General features: G+C 26.7%; 6 protein-coding genes across 6 annotated transcripts; 4 read left to right on the plus strand and 2 right to left on the minus strand.

Annotated features, from left to right (window-relative positions):
- Positions 1–4,815: 4,815 nt before the first annotated feature.
- On the plus strand, positions 4,816–5,112 carry OCT59_024131 (uncharacterized protein; the record flags this gene model as incomplete). The annotated part of the gene is made up of 1 exon (XM_066135202.1): positions 4,816–5,112. The coding sequence occupies one exon, from the start codon at positions 4,816–4,818 to the stop codon at positions 5,110–5,112; it is 297 nt and encodes a 98-aa protein (XP_065991249.1).
- Positions 5,113–5,304: 192 nt separating this feature from the next.
- On the plus strand, positions 5,305–6,353 carry OCT59_024132 (uncharacterized protein; the record flags this gene model as incomplete). The annotated part of the gene is made up of 5 exons (XM_066135203.1): positions 5,305–5,384; positions 5,473–5,682; positions 5,766–5,799; positions 5,870–5,975; positions 6,037–6,353. 5 exons carry the CDS (start codon positions 5,305–5,307, stop codon positions 6,351–6,353), a joined length of 747 nt encoding a protein of 248 aa, XP_065991250.1.
- Positions 6,354–6,386: 33 nt separating this feature from the next.
- Positions 6,387–6,683, plus strand: OCT59_024133 (uncharacterized protein; the record flags this gene model as incomplete). The annotated part of the gene is made up of 1 exon (XM_025315045.2): positions 6,387–6,683. The coding sequence occupies one exon, from the start codon at positions 6,387–6,389 to the stop codon at positions 6,681–6,683; it is 297 nt and encodes a 98-aa protein (XP_025183843.2).
- Positions 6,684–6,726: 43 nt separating this feature from the next.
- On the plus strand, positions 6,727–7,281 carry OCT59_024134 (uncharacterized protein; the record flags this gene model as incomplete). The annotated part of the gene is made up of 2 exons (XM_066135204.1): positions 6,727–6,955; positions 7,013–7,281. 2 exons carry the CDS (start codon positions 6,727–6,729, stop codon positions 7,279–7,281), a joined length of 498 nt encoding a protein of 165 aa, XP_065991251.1.
- Positions 7,282–12,470: 5,189 nt separating this feature from the next.
- On the minus strand, positions 12,471–14,650 carry OCT59_024135 (uncharacterized protein; the record flags this gene model as incomplete). Its single annotated transcript, XM_025330149.2, has 5 exons — positions 12,471–13,474; positions 13,560–13,914; positions 14,002–14,174; positions 14,267–14,339; positions 14,423–14,650. The coding sequence occupies 5 exons, from the start codon at positions 14,648–14,650 to the stop codon at positions 12,471–12,473; spliced, it is 1,833 nt and encodes a 610-aa protein (XP_025183844.2).
- A 3,300-nt stretch (positions 14,651–17,950) lies between these two features.
- Positions 17,951–20,335, minus strand: OCT59_024136 (uncharacterized protein; the record flags this gene model as incomplete). The annotated part of the gene is made up of 5 exons (XM_025330150.2): positions 17,951–19,173; positions 19,251–19,617; positions 19,693–19,865; positions 19,964–20,036; positions 20,108–20,335. 5 exons carry the CDS (start codon positions 20,333–20,335, stop codon positions 17,951–17,953), a joined length of 2,064 nt encoding a protein of 687 aa, XP_025183845.2.
- Positions 20,336–20,933: the final 598 nt, after the last annotated feature.

A 20,933-nucleotide genomic window follows, 5' to 3' on the forward strand; every position in this document is an offset into this window, starting at 1 on the left:
CTTAGATTTATACCACACCTTTTAGTAATATGCCTGTACAGCATTGACTAGTTGGTTGATAAATATAAATAGTCGTGATAGTAATCACGAAATGAAACTGTCATCTGATTTGTAGAAAAATGATAAATTATGGGATGAGGAAAATCCACGACTACACGCAATAATTCTACAAATGCACACACGTGATTTTGTGCGACCTGTTTTTTTTTCATTACTACTCATAATAAATATTGCCAAATAATGATGAAATTACTTGTTAATTATACAAATAAATAACATAAATATCATATATATATATATGTAGATAATGTAATTTAATAATAAATGAATATTATATTTAATATCCAACTGACTTTATTATATAAATAAATCCCATGATAAATTTATGCTCACCTGTGCCCAGTCCCGATGGAGTGCATGTATGGAGAGCTGACTGAATTGTTTTAAACAAATTTACTTACCTTTATCTTCCTCGGCGCTTAAAACTAGTTTTATTTTGTTTTAAAAATTTTAGAATGATTACAGTTTGTGTCGAATATCTAAATTCATGTTATATGCTTTTACCTTTCTCATTACTTTGAGCCATTGCTGAATAATTATATTAAAATTCTTAAATAACAGGTAAATATGCAGTGCTTTATATTTCCTTATTAACCGCCTTTACTAAAGCATATAATTAACCAGAATGAAAAATCACTTTAAAATTTTCTTTTAGAAAAATCATTGGAGATCAAAATGCACTTGAAAAGGAGCTGATCATATAAAAACTTATACTGATTATGAACAATACTGACTTTTCGTTTATTTTTATAATATATATTTTATTTTTATTTTTAGGATCATGACAGATATTTTTATATATTTCGAAAGAAAAATGGTTGTGCCGCCACGGACACGGAACACCATATGGAACACCAAATCACGGATATGGATACCAAAATAGTTCAGATTATGCAACGGCATGTAAAAGTTGTGTAAGTTGTGTCAACAGGATAGTACCTGATAATGCCGGGTAATTTCCTTTTTTATTGTTAGTTTTCTACTCTTCAAAAAATTACAATATATCAAGGTTATATGGTAAAAAGTAAAGTTGATAGAATATAATTAGAAAATCTTTTCATAAGTCTTTAATTTCATGTAAAAATATAATTGCATTTAGTATTTTTTTTTTTAAGGGACACGTAATTTTTGCAGTACCGAAATTACGATCTCAGTAATGATTTGCTCAATAAAAAAAAACATTATAAATAATTTTCAAACAAAATTTCTACTAATGCAACAATAAATAAGAGTTTATTATAAATAAGGTATCAAACATAGAAAACTAAACTATGTTTCTTTCACAGCATATTATTTTGTTTATTTTTATGGTTTCATAATGAGTCATTGTGCAATTATCCAGGTTTCAGAAATTTCGCCAGAACTCTTGCACTGCGTAAATGTGCAATGTTACACCTTTTATATGGGCGATTTTTGGAATTAATGACACACCTGGGAAGGACTTATATATATTTGGCGCACCTCTTTACCTGGAAGAATTGGTTAATATATATGAACTATAAAAGCAGACTTTTATTTCCTATAATTATCGACGCAATATGAAGTAGGACTTATTGTAAAATATATTCCATAATGAAAAGTGATAAAATGTAAAATATTTTTTAAACCAATTAACTAAGTTAAATTTCAAATTTTGATGTATGCGATAATGATTTTTCTTTTTCTATTTGTAAGATATTCCAAGAACTTTAGAAAATTATAATATTAGCTTGAGTAAAGAAGTCCTAAATAGAACAAAATGCGTTAAACATATAGTAACATATTAATAAACATTACAAATTATAACAAAAAGTAAACAGAAAATATATATATTGTATAATGACTGTACATTATTTCAATTTTTATATTATAAGACATTGAATGAGTATAGAGATCGTTATTGCAATGTTCCAATAATAAAATTTATCTTGGTTGAAAGATTTGAAAATCTGTCCCAACAATATTGATACCAATTAACTATATACGACAATAACAATGTAAACGGTAAGTTACTCTTTCAATTAAATAAATAGCAAAGTTCTAACGTACCCAACATAATACACTTAGAATTATCTCAACGACAAAGTTTCGTTTGCATACGATAACAAGATATGAAAGTTATTATTCGCGATAAATTCTAATCTAACTAAAGATGATAAAACCTACCACGAATTGAAACCAAATTCCGTAAACAAAAAAAAAATTTAAATTTTTCTAAAAATACTTAACGTAAATAAACTTGGAAAGATTCTTAACTAGTATTCCAACAAATCAATAACCTTCGTTGTCTAGAACCACCTGACTTCGAATTTTTTTCTTAATAGCAGAATCTAAACTTTTGCTGCTAGCTTGTTATATACTAAGATAATTTCATTTCCTTTCGCATATTTGCATATATTATTTTAGAATAATAAATACATTTTTTTTATATCGGTCTAGATTTTTGTGATTTTAGCGATTGTCAAAATGTAGAGACATATTTTATATAATACGAGTAGTGAAATTATATAAGTTAATTTTATTAATTGTGAAATAAGAATATTTCATCATTATTAAATAATTATATCATTTTATATTTTGAAAAATGATCATTAATCCTACAAAGTGGCGCAAGTGGCGCATGGGTGTTTCGATCATTTATTACTATTGCTAACGACAATCTGTTGAAAAAAAAAATCATAAATAGTAAAATTTTTATTTTGTTAAAATTTAATTGATGTTTCGTAAAATTAGTTTGCAAAAAAATCCGAAATGTTGACTTATCCATAAATTAACTTTCGTTTATCATTCGCGTTACAGTAATATTAAGTTATTTTAACCTTATTTCTTATTTTAGTTTTCGATATACGTTTTTATTTATTTGTTACCCTTTACAGTTTTCAATTGAGTTTATCCCATTAAATTCTATTAATTTATTTTTTTTTCACTGAAAATGACAGCTTATTAAACTTCTACATATTTATATTACTGATGTGGAAAGATGATTTAATTTAAAATGAATGACATAATAATAGACACAAAATTTATTTTATAATAAGAAAATATATATAAGAAAAATTACTTACATAAAATAGTTTAAAGTTTTACAATTTAATAATTATATAAATTATTGATTTTTTTTAAACTATTTTGTGCACCTTGATTTCCTTGTTTGGCGGATTTTTCAAACCAATAAATTGATTTTAAAAAATAACCTACAGTATATACGATAATATATTATGTTATTTTGTCTAAATTAGTTATGAAACTCTTAAATTAAATTACCTGCGAAGAAAAGTATTCAAAAATTAAATGTTAAATTGTAAATTAAGAAATAAATGAAAAGTTACAATTAGTAACATTATTATTACAGTATTCGATCATAATTCAGTAAACATTACATTTTATCTGTTTGTAATAAAAATAATTGTAATTAATGTTAAAATAAATTTTATTTATTTATTTATTGAGTAGGGAAAAGTGAAAGAGGCGGAACTGTTTTTGATCAAAAAACATTTGATATCAACTGACTTTTTTTATTTTTGCTTTAGATTTGCGGTTTACTTTTTTTTTATTATATTTAAAAATTTCTTCCAAAAGATAAGTAGGGTTTGATCATCAGTCATCAGACCAATTATATGATGACAAATTACATATTATTAATCAAAGTTTCGGCCATTTTGGAATATCAAGATTTTCAGGTTTAGGTACGAGAAATAAAATAATTTTTTAACCATTCGTATGGGCCGATATGACTCATTGCATACATAGTAATGGGGAATCAAACACTATTAAATTATCACATGCAAACGAACATATCCGCCGATATGTGCAGATTTACAATTTTTTTTTTAAAATGGACCAGTATTTTTATTCTCATTTGAACCATACTTTATAGATAACAATGAAAACAATAATAAATTAAGCTCAAAAATTGTGACCTTTATTTCTTTTGTTTTGCTGATCAACTATAAACCGCCATTATAAATAAAATAAAGGACTTGGGCTGAAAGACCGGTCTTTTGTGATCCAACCCTAATTCATATATTATAAAATAAAGATATATAGAATATTTATGTTTTTGAGGTAATGTATTCATTATCTTGAATTTTTTAAAAAATTAGCGTTGTAAATTAATAATTGCTGATTTTTTTGACCTATTTTGTGATCAATATAAATATGATTACATGAGACTACGCGTCGCAATCGTCGCATCCTGATTTATTCCTGATTTCCTTGTTTTACAGATTTTTCATACCAAATAAATTGCTTTTTATCTATGTCTTTTGTAATTCCATCTCCTTTTTCATATATTGAAGCAAGATTTACATCATTTGCTAAATTTGCAGCATTTTGATATAATTCAAATGCTTTTTGATTGTCAATTTTAGTTCCGATACCTTCATCATACATAACAATATCCCAACATCAATATTCCATTTGAATACTCTTCTTCAGTTGTAAATAATTCAAAAATCTTTTTCAACATCTATTGCATTTTTATAACATATACTAAGAATATACATTGCTATCATAATACCGTTAGTTTTAATGATCAGATACTGACCGTGAACATAGAATTAAAACTCATTTTATCGTTCAAGGTTATGAAACAGAAATTAAAAATCTTAAAATCAGATTTCTGAACTTTTAGAAGCTTCTCATCATCCACGTAAATCTTCCTTGGCTGGAACACCACCAGGAAGAGATTCTTCGATCCTCATATTTATTCACTTGATGATGTTATTCATCGTCTTAATAATAATGATGACAATAATAATAATAATAATAAAGAGAATGCTGAGAAGAAAGGTAAAAAAGAAGAAGAAACGTTCTTCAAAGGAAAGTAAGATAAGATCTGATGGTCACTTCCTAGTTTCCAATTCGACTTCTACTAAAATCTCACCTATTGGTCCTTCTTCATCTCATCAACTTGGACATGTCGTCAATGATCAAAATTTGGAAGAAACTAAAATCTTATTCACAAAATATGATGATAAAGAAAACGCTGAAGAAGGAGATGATGAAAATTTGAAAGTTGAATTATTCAAATTAACTCAAAAATTAAGAAGACGTAGCAAAGACCAGAGATAAGCTTGAAAAGGACAAGGAACAACTCAGACGAGATTACATGATAATAAGGAGTGAAGGCTCTTTACATGATGGTCCTATTTAAGTCAATTAATAAAACAACCCTCATCAACTAGGAGAACTACTTAAGAGTGAAAGTTATGTTGATCAATTGATTCGCAATCATCAAAAAGAAAAAATTGATTTCTCCGATCAATGGTTCAACTAAATATTCTCAAGGTGGCACTGGCTGCTAATCTCAACAAGAACATACCGTTATTGATCTTACCCGTACGGTACATCAAATTCAAGCTGATATTGCCATTAAAGAACAACTCGTTTCACAATTGGAACGTGCTGAACAAGAATATACTAATATGAAAGCTCAATAGAACATGCTGCTGTTGAACGTGGAATCGAAATTGAAACAATACTCAAGAGTATGCGTGCTCAAATTAAACAACTAAAAAGTGAAAAGATGCGAATGATGAAGCGTATGAAAGATGAAGCTGAACGTGTCCGTGAAATAACTGAACATAATCAACGTGAAATTCAAAGTCTTCGTCGTAAAGAAAAAGCTGCCCAAGAACAAAAGTAAGAACTAATGAAATGCAAAAAAATTATGCTTGAAAAGAGACAGGAAGAAGTTTCACTAACGAACATTAAACTTAAATCAGTTATGGAATTACTCAAACGAACCACTACTCCAAAGTCATTTACCAAGGCTTTCCGTAATCACATACGAAAACAATCAATATCTAGAAATGATGAAGACAGAAAGGAATCGGGACGATCCTCTGATGATTTTAGTCCTATCTATGATGAAGTATTTGCCAGTGGTTATGATAAGAAAAAACTTCTTGATGAAGAAATCTATAAATATATTAGTGATCGTCAAACATTGACAATGATGATGGATGAATGGATCGTTAAAAGAATAATTACAAGAGGAGAAGGATGAATTATTTGTAGAACGTGAAAAGATAATTACTAGTGAAATTGGAAATGAGTTAGGAGGAGATGCTCAAGCATTAGATGATAAGATTGAGATGATCACCTCGGAAATTGCTTATATTAATGCTAAGATTCATTCTTTACAATTAAGTATTGCCGGTGAATATAGCAAAGAATCTGAAGATAAATCACGAAAGAATAGTATCAAGTCTAGTAAAATTGAACGAAATTTTGATGAATATGAAAGTTATACAATATTGGAATCCTTCTTTAAGGAAATTGTTGATTCTCGAACTGGAGATTGGTCTTGATGAATGACCTTAGAACAACAAGAAAAGACAATTATGGATTTAAGAAAAACTTTATTGGCCATGAGAAGAGCTGCAGTTCTTACAACAAGTGAATATGAAAAGAAAAACAGAGAACTTGAAGAAGCTTTACGTCTCGGTGAAAGATCACCAAGTCCATCAACTCTGGAAAAGAGAGAATTGCAGATGGATGATATTGAAAATAGTACTTTCAATGCCATTTCCTTATTTGATCATAAATTAGATCAAGCTTATGCAGAAGTCGAAGCTGCAGTATCAGCAGGAACTCTTGGAACTTCTGGTCAACTGGGAACGCAATTCATATCTCTTTGACGATGATGCAGCTTACTTCTCTTCACTATTGTTTGCAAGTCCAATGAATACTGGTAATAATAGTGCAAATTTCTTAAGACCACCAATACCTCCCGCTTGGTTAAATCTTCAACCACGTGAAAATGTGCTCGAACAAACTAATGAAACGATGCCAGATGTTCCAACAAATCCAAGAAGAAAAGATTCTGGTAATAGTGAATCTAGTGGTGATAACAATAATAATGTAAAGAGAAGGATTTCAAATGGTCGAAGATTAAAGAGACCATCTAATGGTCCATCTACACCATCTACACCATCTACACCATAAGATGAAAACATTTCTCTTTTAGAATGTACAAGATCACTTAATAGTCAACCTTTAGAACGCACAAAATCACTCAATAGTCAACCTTTAGAACGTACAAGGTCCATTAGTCAACCTTTGGAACGTACTAGATCCAGTGACCAACATTTAAAACGTGCCAGAGCTGGTGTTCAACTTTTAAGTTCACGACGAAGTTCGCTTTGTGATGGGTCAACAATTCTTGCACATAATCGACAAAGTAGTTCAATAAGCATGGGTTTCCACTTAGAATCAGGTGGTGATGGTTTCACGTGATAGCGGATATTTTAGCAGCGGTGATAAGCGAAGATCACAAAGCAGTATGGAACGACGAGGTTCCAAAGTATAACAGCAGCATATCATATACGACAAAGTCCATATGGATGTAGTTCACCCGATAGTGATGATGCAGCAAGCGTAACATATTTCGTGTATCATTTAAGCTATTATTCAAGCAGTCCACATTACCAAGAATTTTTAAAATGAAAAGTTGGCTTGATAATAGAATTCTATTTGAATGCCAGAAAATTATTCACTTCTAGAAGAACAGAAACTTCAGTAATATAAAGCAGTAAAGACCTATTAATAAATTAGTTGAGGATGTTGAAAAATTTTAAAAAAGTGTACTACAGTATTCATTAACATGGAAGGCCATACTAATATAACACTTGTTAATACAGTAATTTACCATTGTAAATTATTTTATTTAGTTTTTTTTAATTGTAACTAGCCGTTGAACCCCGTTGCTCCGCAACGTCAGATAAACATACACGTGATTGGTACGACGGTCAAATGTTATACGCGATTTTATACAGTCTTTCGGGTGCACAGGTATAAATTCGTAGTCTAAACGTTACGGATACACAGGTATAAATTGTAGTCTAAACGTTACGGGATCACAGATATAAATATGTAATCTAAACGTGACTGTCACACAGGAAAACAATTATTATATAGTAGATTTAAATTAATTATAAATTAAAATCTGTACCACTGACGTTTTAAGCATAGGATTAGGGTAGGCTGAATGGCTGAAAGATTACCTTTAGAGTTAAATGTTGACAACTCTACACATGAATCAGTGAATCACGTGCCCGAGCTTTATGCGGGATTTAATAAATTTGTAAAAAAGAGTATCATCATAATTAAACACTTTTCTATCGTGTCTATTGTTAAAAATAAATCACTTACTTAACAGTTAAGAGTTCTTTTATTATTATTTCATTATGGTCAGTTAATTTACACAAATATTTATGTGCTTTTATGTGCAAAATTAATAATTGGAAATTTTAAAGCTACAATCCACGACTCTAAACTCTTATTCCTCAACATAAAACATTACTATTATTATGAGAAACCTTCAAATAGAGGTTAAAAATATGTTATATAATGAACTTAATATAAGATAATAATTCTCTAATATCGGTCTACGCCTGATTTTTTGTGATTAATTTAGACAATTTTAACGATTGTCAACGTGTATTCATTTCATTTATATTGTTTAGAATATTAAAAATATAATTTGACTTAATATAAATGTAATAAATGTTATTTAGAAAAATTCCATAAAATTAAGAAATTTTCAAGAAAATTTCCAATTAAATGAATATTGATTAAAAAAAGATGATGGTTTTGATGATTTTATAATCAATAAATTTTTTTGATAATTTGATTAATATATTACCAAATGATTTTGTTGACATGAGCATTGAGTAATGATTTTTTTTTATTTTTGAACTAGATTTCAATAATTCCTCAAAGATGCCTAAGTTGGTAAGACTTCAATATTTGAAAAAGTTATTTTAATCGTATAATTCGATTGATCATTGTGACGGATAAAAAGCCCTAGCCAAGTGGCTGACACGTGACTACACATATATTTCGTCACTCTTTATTTTCACGTGTTAGTGCGAACGACTATTTATTTATAAATACAGATCTTATACGATGGAATTTATATACCCTCGAGTGGTTCTCGAGGCAATTATACGGGTTATTATTATAACAAAACCCTTCCCTATTTTAAGCATATCGTCAATATAGACGATTCCGCCAGTATTCGGTGGACTTCTTGTAATTTTTTACATAGTGGTACTTGGGAATCTTATAGAGATACTCTATTATTCGCGGATTGCAATTATTTACCAGATTTCACTTTTCTTAGATCCCCATAGTTCACATTTTTTTCTTATTATTTTTTTTCTTCCTTTAACCTTTTCTCTAGTGTAAGGTGGTAGGAAATGCTTCGGTTGATCCTCCACGGTTTCTATTAAATTTTCGCACCAGGGTGGCGCTGTCTTTCGGGCGGTTTGATTATAGCGTAGTTTAGATAGCGTTTGACTTTTTATTTTAATTAGTTCTTGTCTATCTTTCTGTAATCTTGTTCACATGGATATTAAAAATAAAAATAAAAATAAATACGATGGAATTTATATTACGTTGGAAATTCACATTGAATATTGTGGAAATATGTGGAAATCTAACCAAAAATTATTTAATAAAAAAATCAATAAAATAATTACTGGTAAATATTATTATATTAAAGTTATAGAAAAATACAAAAAATTTTAATATAAATTAGTGATAATTGATTTTTTTTTTTATTGATCCTTATCATTAATTACGAATTACAGTCAAACCTCTATGTACCGATGAGGTTGTATTAGGGAAAAAGTATCGGTACATTGAATTATCGGTATTGTAAATCACGTCTATTATCAGATTAGCGGACAGTCAGACCTTGATACCGATGCTTCTAATATCAATACATTGAATATATTACGAGTAACATAATGCGGACAGACACCACCCGATTAATGGGCCAAAATAATTAAATTTCGGCAAAATAAACCGCAAAAGAGTTCAAATTAAATCTTTTACTCGGGCCAACTTTATAGTGCTGGCCCGAATTAATACTAATGTAGCTAAAATATCGGTACATCTTAATATTATATGTTATTGAAAAGGGACCAAGAAAAAGTATCGGTATACGTTACATCGCGAAATTATATACAATATCGATACAACGCGGTTTTTTTATTATACGTGAAATGGGACAATGAAAATTTATCGGTACAGGAAATTATCAGTACACCGGGGATCGGTACATAGAGGTTTGACTGTATAAATTATAATAAAATTATATCGTTGGCTTTCTAAAGTGTTAATAAATCGTTGCTTGTAAAAATTTGAAATCGTAGCTTAAAACAAAAATTAAACAAAACGCTTTTTGTGTGAAAATTTTTTTTTATCGAACAACATTTCGGAAATAAATCAAAAATCTGTAACGTAGTACAACGAAGAATTTAACTAGATTATTTAGCTATACATTTTTAACATTTTTTAACTATAACTTTAGCGATACATTTTTTAACTATACATTTTTTAGCAATACGCCAATACATTTTGTTTTAACTTTAGCAAGACATTTTTTTTTGCAGACAATTTTAATTTTTTTGTAATATGTAATTGATGATCATGTGATTATAACGCTTCGCTCCAACAGTTCCTGTTTCCTAGTAATAAAGAGTAATGTGCCGCGGTATAAATAATTCGCGGGACTAATGTGGAAGAAAGATGCACGCAAATTATAAATATAGAAAAAAATAATGAGTATCTCGAGGAAAAAATTACAAGGACAGAAAAGAAACAGAAACTGATATTGTCAACAATTCGGTTGTAACAGATAAATATGGATGAACTCAAAGAATAGTTAATAGAACGATTAAGAACAATGAAACAATTATAATGTGTAGCGAAAAAAATCGCCGTAACAAAATGTCGCATATGTCACAATAAATATAAATAAAATTTATTTGAAAAAAGCTAAACAATATTATTATTAACCATTGTTTTATAAAATAAATATATTTGCATATTTAAAATATTTAAAACTTTTTTATAAATATGTTAAATAGAAAGAAATTAAACGTATTTAAATAGCAACTTTTTCGTTACACTGTATATCAGCAAAATTTATCAGCAAATTATTTTAACCAAATATGTCGTGACTCGTGATTTCATGCATAAGATAAGTGACTGGTCCTTAATAAACAAGTTAAACTCTGAAATGTGAATTGTCCAGATTCGTAATTCTTTTATTTATGCAAACCACAATAAAGCAATCATAAGTGACTTTGAAATTATGGTTTGTTGGAACCAATAATACCAAGTAATGATTCGCAAAATGGCATTAATAAACGATAGGAGAATAGCGTCAATTTTCATACTGTTAACTAATAAGACATTTTATATATTACAAGATGTGTAAAAAAAATAATCAAAATTCCGAAATAGTTTTCAATTCTGAAAACTGTATTAATGTAAAAAGGTAAATTATTTTTTCAGAATGAAAATTTATAATCACAATCATGAAGTATCGTCTAGCACTGCATAAAATACTCCGGGTTACAAAATACCTGATTTAAAAATTTGAATAATAACCAGGGTAGTGAGGGTACTTTGTGAGATATACCACATATGACCAAAATTAGCCTAATTCTACCAGAATTAAGATTTTTAGGCCATGTAATATACCCGGGTCTTTTAAAGTGGGGATATTCGCAAAGAGAGGTATTTTATGCAGTGCTAGACGATAAGAATATTTCATTATTATTAAAGTTTTATATCTAGTTTTTATATTTCATCATTTTGGAGTGTCGTCGATCATTTCATGATTATTGACAACTGTCATTCTGTCAACTAAAAAAGTTTTTTAGTAAATACTATAATTGTTGATATTGAAATTAAGATACGCATGATTACTCCCATTATATAGTTTGATGGATGGGAATTAATTGTAGTTTCATTGTACCATAATGATGAATAAATTTCATAAATAAATATAAGTTTAAATTTTTATACAAAATTATACTTTTTATCTGCGTTCAAGTTATGGCGAATGATAACCTGTTGGTAAAAAATTTATAAATGGAATTTTATAAATAATGTACTATCGGCAAGGCAGGTTTAATTAAAAAAATTTTTATTTTGTTAAAACTTATTGAATTGATGCTTTATAAAATTAGTTTGCAATAAAATCTGGAAGTTGAATTACTATAAATAAATTAATTCTCGTTTATCATTCTCGCATTACAGTTATAAAAATAAAAATTCTCTTAACCTTATTTCTTATTTTATACGCTTTTATTTATTTGTTACTTTTTTACGGTTTTCAATTGAGTTTATCTCGTTTATCTCATAAAATTCTTTAAAATAACATCTCATATTAAACTTCTAGTACATATATATATATATTGCTGATGTGAAAAGATAATTTATGATATAACGATAGATGAAAATTTATTTTATAATAGAAAATATATATAAGAAAATTACATAAATAGGTATTTTTAGAATAGTGTATTTACTATCTTGTAAATTAAAGAAATAATAAATACTGTAAATAAATGATATAAAGTTTTTACAATTTCAGTTAATACTAATTAAAGAAAATTATTATTAAATTATTGATTTTTTTGAAGTCTTTTTAAATTATTTTTTGCTAACTCATATCCTTGATTGGCAGATTTTTCATACCAATAAATCGCTTTATCTATATCTTTTGTAATTCCATTTCCTTTTTCATACAATACAGCAAGATTATTTTGTGCTATATCATGTCCTAAATTTGCAGCATCTTGATATAATTCAAATGCTTTTTGTTTATCAATTTTAGTTCCAACACCATTACTATGACAATATCCTAACATCATTATTCCACTTGGAAATTTTCCTTCAGCTGATTGTTTAAACAATTTAAAAGCTTTATTATAATCTTTTTCAATTCCCTCTCCATTTTTATAACAAAGTCCAAGTTCATATATTGCAACTATATTTCCATTATTTGAAGCTTTTTCAAAATAATCAAAAGCTAATTTTTCATTTTTTATAATTCCATATCCATAAAAATAACAATAACCAACAAAAAGTTGTGCTAATATATGATTTTTTTCTGATGAATTAATAAATAAATTAAATCCTTTCTTATAATTTAAACTAGTTACAATTTCACGATAATTAAAATATCCAAGAATAAAAATAGAATTTGAACTATTTTGATTATTTATTAACCAATTATAAAATTCTTGTGAATTTAAATTATGATTATTAAAATATTCAATAATTTGTTTCTTTTCTAATTTCCAATTGATTCCTTTATCTCTTAATTTATAAATAAAATCATTGATTTCGTCAATTATAATGTTGAAATCAAAATTTTCTTGTTTGCTTAATATTATCATAGGATCAATTTCTTTTATATTTAATTTATCAAAATTTTGAATAAATTGAGATATTAAATCTCTATATAATTTTGAATTATTATTAATTAAAGAGGCCTCATTAAGTTCTTGTTCATTTAACATTTGGTGATTTTTTACTATTACATCTGTTTTTGTAATTACGGTATTTAGCCAATCAACTACTTGATATATTGTTGGACGATTATCTGGTTCCCCATCCCAACATTCTAAGAAATAAATGTAAATAAGGTTAATTAAATAATATTTTTAAATTATAAAATATAAGGATTTAAATTTTTAAAATTTACTCACTAGTATAAATTTTAACATATTCTTCAGGAGTATCAGGAACAACAGTTTCTCTAAGACCTTGTGAAATTTCCACAGCTAACCCAACATCATAATGTTCATCCTCAACATAAAAAGGAGGTTGACCACTGGATATTTCCCAAAATAATACGCCTATACTATAAATATCACTTTTTTCATTTAATGAATACATTTGTGTTGATTGATTATTATTATTTCTAAAGCTTTTTGGATCGACATAAGGAACCACACCACCAAATAATTTAGATTGAAGATTAGATGATGTTACAATTCTTTTGGATAATCCAAAATCTGCTAATTTGATTGTGTTATTATGGACTAGTATATTACAGGAGTGCTATTAAAGAAACATATATATAATCAAATTTTTTTTTAAATTAATGATACAAAATACATTATAATTAATGATTAAATAGTAAATTACCAAGTCACGATGCACTATTCTTTCGTTATGTAAGCATGATACGGCACAAGATAACTGGTATGCCATATTATATTTGTCATCCCAAGTAAGCTTGTTAAAATTTTTCTTTAAATAACTTCGAAGAGTACCACCGTCGGCGTATTCCATTACTAACTGATAATTATTATAATTTTCTAATGAATAAAAGAAATAATTACTAAATAAACTTTTGAAAAATTTTGCGATTAAAAGAATATCATATTTATCAAGGTGATGTTAATAATACCTGTCTCAAGGTTTGTTATTCCATAGCAACGAATAATGTTATCATGAAAATCAACTTCGCGTTGAATTTTTAACTGAATAAAAAATAAAATATTTGAAATAAAGATATTAGATAAAATTTCAGACAGGAAAAAAGTGTATTATACATTATAAATACCTCACGAACGATTTCTTTCATGGTGATGTTATTAAGACTAAAAAAAGATTTTAACGCAAATAATTTTTCTGAATTTTTCCAATTGGCACGATATATGTTTCCGAAACCTCCCGTACCAATATGTTGAATATTATTAAATTGCTGGTATTCATAAAATTTTAAATGTTCTTTATCGACAGCTTCTTCAATCCAATTAATCCATTCATTTGTATTTTCGATATCTTGCATTTTGACGTATTTAATAATAATAAGTTAACAGAAAGTTAAAAAAAAAAAAAGAAAAGTTTAATTGTGTATGCTTTTTATATGAAGTTGATGTAGTACAACGTACAGCGTAATTTAATAATTTTAGTATTACCAAACAAAGAAAAAAGTCAGTAACGCACGCAGTAAATGTAATATATACACAATGATGTCATTATGAAATTTTTGAGAGAGTACGTACCATTAAAATATATACTACATAACAATTAAGTTAAAAAATTTTTTTATTAAAGGGAGGATGTTATTTGAATAAAATTGAACAAGACATCTCATCTACAATAATACCAACAACATATTGAAGTTTTAAAATGTATTGTTATACGATGAAAAATAAGAATATATTAATTTATTAAAAGTATCCTTACATCTAGAATATTTAAAATATAATTTGATTTAATATAAATGTAATAAATGTTATTTTTGAAAAAACGATCTTTCATACCGTAATATTTGAGTATGTTATTCGATTGATGATGAAGAAATATTTCGCAATAACAATGTTGTATTGGCATTATTCGTATGAGATAAAATATTAAGAACTATTGGAGAATTTTTGTGGTTTCTTTTAATTTAGCAAAAAATGACAGATCTTTAACCTCTAAAATTTAGTAAAGAAAGATTTGAAGTTTTTGGTAAATAAGCTTCTATTATCGTTAACATTTTATTCATTATAATCAAAATTATGAAGACAAATTTTTAATTCTATTGTATTAATGAAATTTGAAATCTTTTGAATTGATAAATAAATCGTCATCTTTCTGACGTTACGAATTTTATTTCTCCCAAAATATTTTTTTTTTTTTTTTGAGAATTATAGTACTTACAGTATATTGTTATCAAATTTTAACTTTCCTCAAACAATTGATAATGATAAATTTTCAGATTTAATATTATCCAATCAAAATTCGATATTCAGGACAGAATATAATATTAAACTTTAGAGTTGAAAATGAAAATAAAGATTTTTTTTAATACAGAATATTCGAAAATATGCAAAAAATTTTTTTTTTTATATTTTTTTTAACAATTGTTTATAATATCACCAAATACACATTTGATTAATTCATTTATTACTCTTGAAAAGTTAACTGAATATATGGAAAATCTCACAAAATGTTGTTTGAAATATAAAAGATCTATTAAAAAATGTTAATAATAATGAGTAAACATGAATTTAATAGTTTTTCAGTTTATTTCCCTTAAGATTTCTTTAAGTAGTACAATACAATCTTTGAAAGTGATATCAAAAATGGAAAAATGGAAAAATTATTTATAATTACGCCTAACCGTAACAGTGTAATCGGATTATATTCTTTTTTATTTAATCTATCCTTTGTTTTTATATTGCTTTAATTAATCTTTATGTTTTTTACTTATATTTCTTTATTTTATTTAATTATGCTTTTTAATTAATTGTCTAGTTTTATTTTACTGATTTTATTTGTTTATTACTTAATAAAAAATAAACTTAACGATAAAAGCGATTGATTCAACTAATTTTGATCAAACGATTAACAAAATTTTTAAAATTAGGTAACTTGGTAACTTAATAAGAAAGAAATATAATAATAAAGAATTTATTTTTGTCTTTTTTTCCTCATTATGAGTGACCTGAGCAGGACTAATAACTAATTGAAACCCGAAAATAATGTATGAAGGGAAATTAAATAACATTATTTGCACTAAAAAAATTAATATGCAGTAAATATGAAATAGGTTATGATAACTAAAATCACCTTTCTAAGAATTGTTTTATTTTTCAGCTTATTTATTAGGTTGAGAAAATTGGAACATACTTTGAATTTTTATTATTAAAATGGTAAAACAGGTAATATTATGGGCAGTTAATTTACACGAATTTTTATGTTGCAAAATTATTTAATTGGAAATTTTTAAAGCTGCAACAGGCGACTTTAAACTCTTATTCCTCGACATAAAACATTAATGAACGTAACAATAATATTTTGATTTTTTCAATAATCTTTTCGCGTCTTTGTATAAATTTTGTCTACATATAAGTGTACTATATTATTTTAGAACAATAATAATAGGGTATTGCTAATAGGGTTGGATCGGTCCTAGCAAAGACCGGTCCTGTATCAGTCTTGGGACCAGTCTAAGTCTGGACCGGACCGGGACCGACTATATAAAATTTGTTATCTAATATAATTATATAAAAATGATAAATTATATATTATTAATAAAGTTTCATTTTGAAATATCAAAATTCTCAAATATCAATATCATTTGATTTCTCATTGATGCGTTAAAGTACGAGAAACAAAATTTTTTCGTATATGCAATTATTCTGTGTTACATGATCAGCATCCATTACAATTTTTTTTCATATTCGATAGTTGTATAAGGTTTTAAAATTTTATCCAGTATTTTTACTCTTAAACTTTAAGATTTTATTTGGGTAATACTTAGTTTACAATGAAAACAAAGGTAATAAATAATAAATTAATGTCATAATTTTAGTGCGACCTGCATTTCATTATCTTGTTGACAACCCAAGAATACCGCTGTTATAAATAAGATAATTTAAAAACATTAAGGACTGGTCAAAAGACCAGTCCGGTCCGGTCCGGTCCGGACTAATCCAACTCTAATTGCTAAACATCGCCTGGCCCTTACTGCATTAGGATGGCATTTTTAGCGGAGTTACATTCATATTATTAATTCTGCCCAAGTTCCATCCTAATGCTGGTAAAGGCGATGATCGCCCAGGATGTTCATAATAATAAATACATTTTTTTTTTGCGCGATTAAATTAGACGATTATAGACGTGTATTAAAATTAATAAAAACATTGTTTACAATTCTGAAAATTAATTTTATTAATGTAAAAAGGTAAATATATTAAAAAAGTTTTCCTGCCCTATAAAAAAGGTTTGTGCTAAATTTGTGCCAAACGGGCTAATCATACAACATTTATTCGAAATTTGTACTAAAAAATAATATAAAATTCGAACAAATTCTAAACAAATATCGTATGATTAACCCATTTGGCACAAATTTAGCACAAACTCTTTTTATAGGGCAAAGTGAAATTTATAATCACACAATAATAAGTAAGAATATTTCATCATTATTAAACCTTTTATATATTAAATATATTTGAAAACGATCATGCATTTGAATCTTAAAAGTGGCGAATTATAATGATGGATGCAAATTTATTTAAGAATAAAAGAAAATATATCTGATATATAAAAATAATTTTTTAGAAAAAAATAAATATACAAAAAAATTTTATTAAAATTATTGATTTTTTCGAAGTCTTTTTAAATTATTTTTTGCTTTCTCATTTCCTTGTTTGGCAGATTTTTCAAACCAATAAATTGCTTTATTTACATCTCTTGCAATTCCAATTCCATCTCTATAGATTACAGCAAGATTATTTTGTGCTACATCATCTCCTAAATTTGCAGCATTTTTATATAATTTAAATGCTTTTCTCTTATCAATTTTTGTTCCAATACCATTATTATAACAATATCCTAACATTACTATTCCATCTAAATATCCTCCTTCAGCTGATTGCTTAAATAATTCAAAAGCTTTATTATAATCTTTTTTAACACCAATCCCATCTTCATAACATTTACCAAGATTATATTTTGCTATTAGATTTCCATTATTTGCAGCTTTTTTATACCAATAAAAAGCCTTTTTTAAATCTTCGTTAATACCTATTCCAAAATCATAATAATAACCAATATTTAATTGTCCATTTGATAAATTTTTATCAGCTACTTTTTTATAATATTCAAAGGCTAATTTTTCACTTTTCATAGTTCCATATCCATGTCTATAACACAAACCAACAAAATATTGTGCTAATGTATGATTATTTTCTGATGCATTAATAAACAAATTAAATGTTTCCTTATCATTTTCGCTTGTTACAATTCCAAAATAATTGAAATATCCAAGAATAAAAATAGAATTTGAATTATTTTGATTATTTAATAACCAATTATAAAATTCTTGTGAACTTAAATTATGATTATTAAAATATTCAATAACTTGCTTCTTTTCCAATTTCCGTTCAATTCCTTTATTATTTAATTTATAAATAAAATCAATTATTTCATCGATTATAACGTTAAAATCTTTTTCAATTGAATGATTTTCTTGTTTACTTGATATTGATATAGAATCAATTTCTTTTGTATTCATCTTATCAAAATTTTGGTCTCCTTGTAATTCTGAATTATTAGTACTTAAAGAAGTCTCATTAAGTTCTAATTCATTTGTTATTTGATGAGAATCAATTTCTTTTGTATTCATTTTATCGAAATTTTGAATAAGTTGAGATAAATCTCCTGGTAATTCTGAATTATTAGTACTTAAATTAGCCTCTTGTTCATTTGATATTTGACGATTTTCTATTATTATATCTATTTTTGCAATCTTTGCATTTAGCCAATCAACAACTTGATATATTGTTGGACGATTATCTGGTTCCCCATCCCAACATTCTAATAACCAAATGTAATTAAAGATTAATAAAAATAATATTCATTTACAAAATTTTAAAATTTAAAATATTACTCACTGGTATAAATTTTAACATATTCATCAGGAGTATCAGGAACAACAGTTTCTCTAAGACCTTGTAAAATATCCAAAGCTAAACTAATATCATAATGTTCACCTTCAACATAAAAAGGAGGTTGCCCACTAGATATTTCCCATAATAATACGCCAACACTATAAATATCACTTTTTTCATTTAATGAGTACGCTTGTGTTGATTCATTATTATTATTATTATTTCTTCGTTTACTAAAGCTTTTTGGATCAATATAAGGAACCACACCAAATAATTTAGATTGAACATTGGATGATGCTCCAATTCTTTTTGATAATCCGAAATCTGCTAATTTGATTGTATTATTACGGACAAGTATATTACCAGAATGCTACGAAAGAAATACATTTTCAAATGAATATGCAGAATAATATTATTAACGATTAAATAATGTTAAATGAATTACCAAATCACAATGTACTATTCCTTCGTTATGCAAGCATGATAAAGCGCAAGATAACTGGTATGCCATTTTATATTTGTCGTCCCAAGAAAGTTTGGTAAAGTTTTTCTTCAAATAACATCGAAGACTACCACCGTCGGCGTACTCCATTACTAACCAATAATTATTATGATTATCTAATGAATAAAAAAAAAAAATCATTAAAATGCATTTCTTTGAATTTTACGATTAACAAGAATATTATATTTATTAAGATAACTTCGGTCAATAATACCTGACTCAAGCTTTGTTATCCCATAGCAACGAATAATGTTATCATGAAAATCAACATCTCGTTGAATTTTTAACTAAAATAAAATTCAAATATTTAAAAATAAATATATTAAATAAATATAATCATTATTTTATATTAAATTACCTCACGGACGATTTCTTTCACGGTGATATTATCAAGACTAAAAAATGATTTTAACGCAAATTGTTTTTCTGAATTTTTCCAATTTGCACGATATACTTTTCCGAAACCTCCAGTACCAATAGGTTGGATATTATTAAATTGATTGTATTCATAATATTTAAAATATTCTTTATCAACAGCTTCCTCAATCCAATTGACCCATTCATTTGTATACTCAGTATCTTGCATTTTGATATTATCAAACGTAACGTATTGAATAATAATAAGTTAACAGTAAAGTTAGAGAAAATGAATTGTTAAGGTTTCTATTTTATAATTTTTTTTCCCTCCATAATAGTCGCACAACGTACAGCGTGATTAGTGTTACCAAACCAAAAGGACAATCAGTTGATACCACATGGTACCGCAGATTTATACGACTTTTTTAGGATCAGTCATCCCGTCCTTGCTTCTAAAAATAGATTTTATTTGTCACTACCATCACACCCATTCGCGTTTCTAGGACAAGTTTTTAGCCAAAATCCTATTTGTAACACAATTAGTCATCACTGTGTTGTTTTCCACGGTCACGGGTTGGGACGGGTTGGGACTTGTTTAATTAGTAAAATCTATTTTTATAAGCGGCTGCAAGCTATTACAAAAGGATTATGATTATTTATTATTAGAATTGTACAACTTTTTTCATAGAAAGAAACGATAAAAAATTTTATCCGTAATTTCTGTATAAACTCCATGAATATGAAACATTTATAGATTAGATTATAAAGGAAAAAAAAAAAAATTTCGGTTTTAAATTTCATTAATTGACATTGGATTAACCACATAT

The sequence above is a fragment of the Rhizophagus irregularis genome, chromosome 4 (genome assembly GCF_026210795.1).
Source record: "Rhizophagus irregularis chromosome 4, complete sequence".
Taxonomy (NCBI): Eukaryota; Fungi; Glomeromycota; class Glomeromycetes; order Glomerales; family Glomeraceae; genus Rhizophagus; species Rhizophagus irregularis.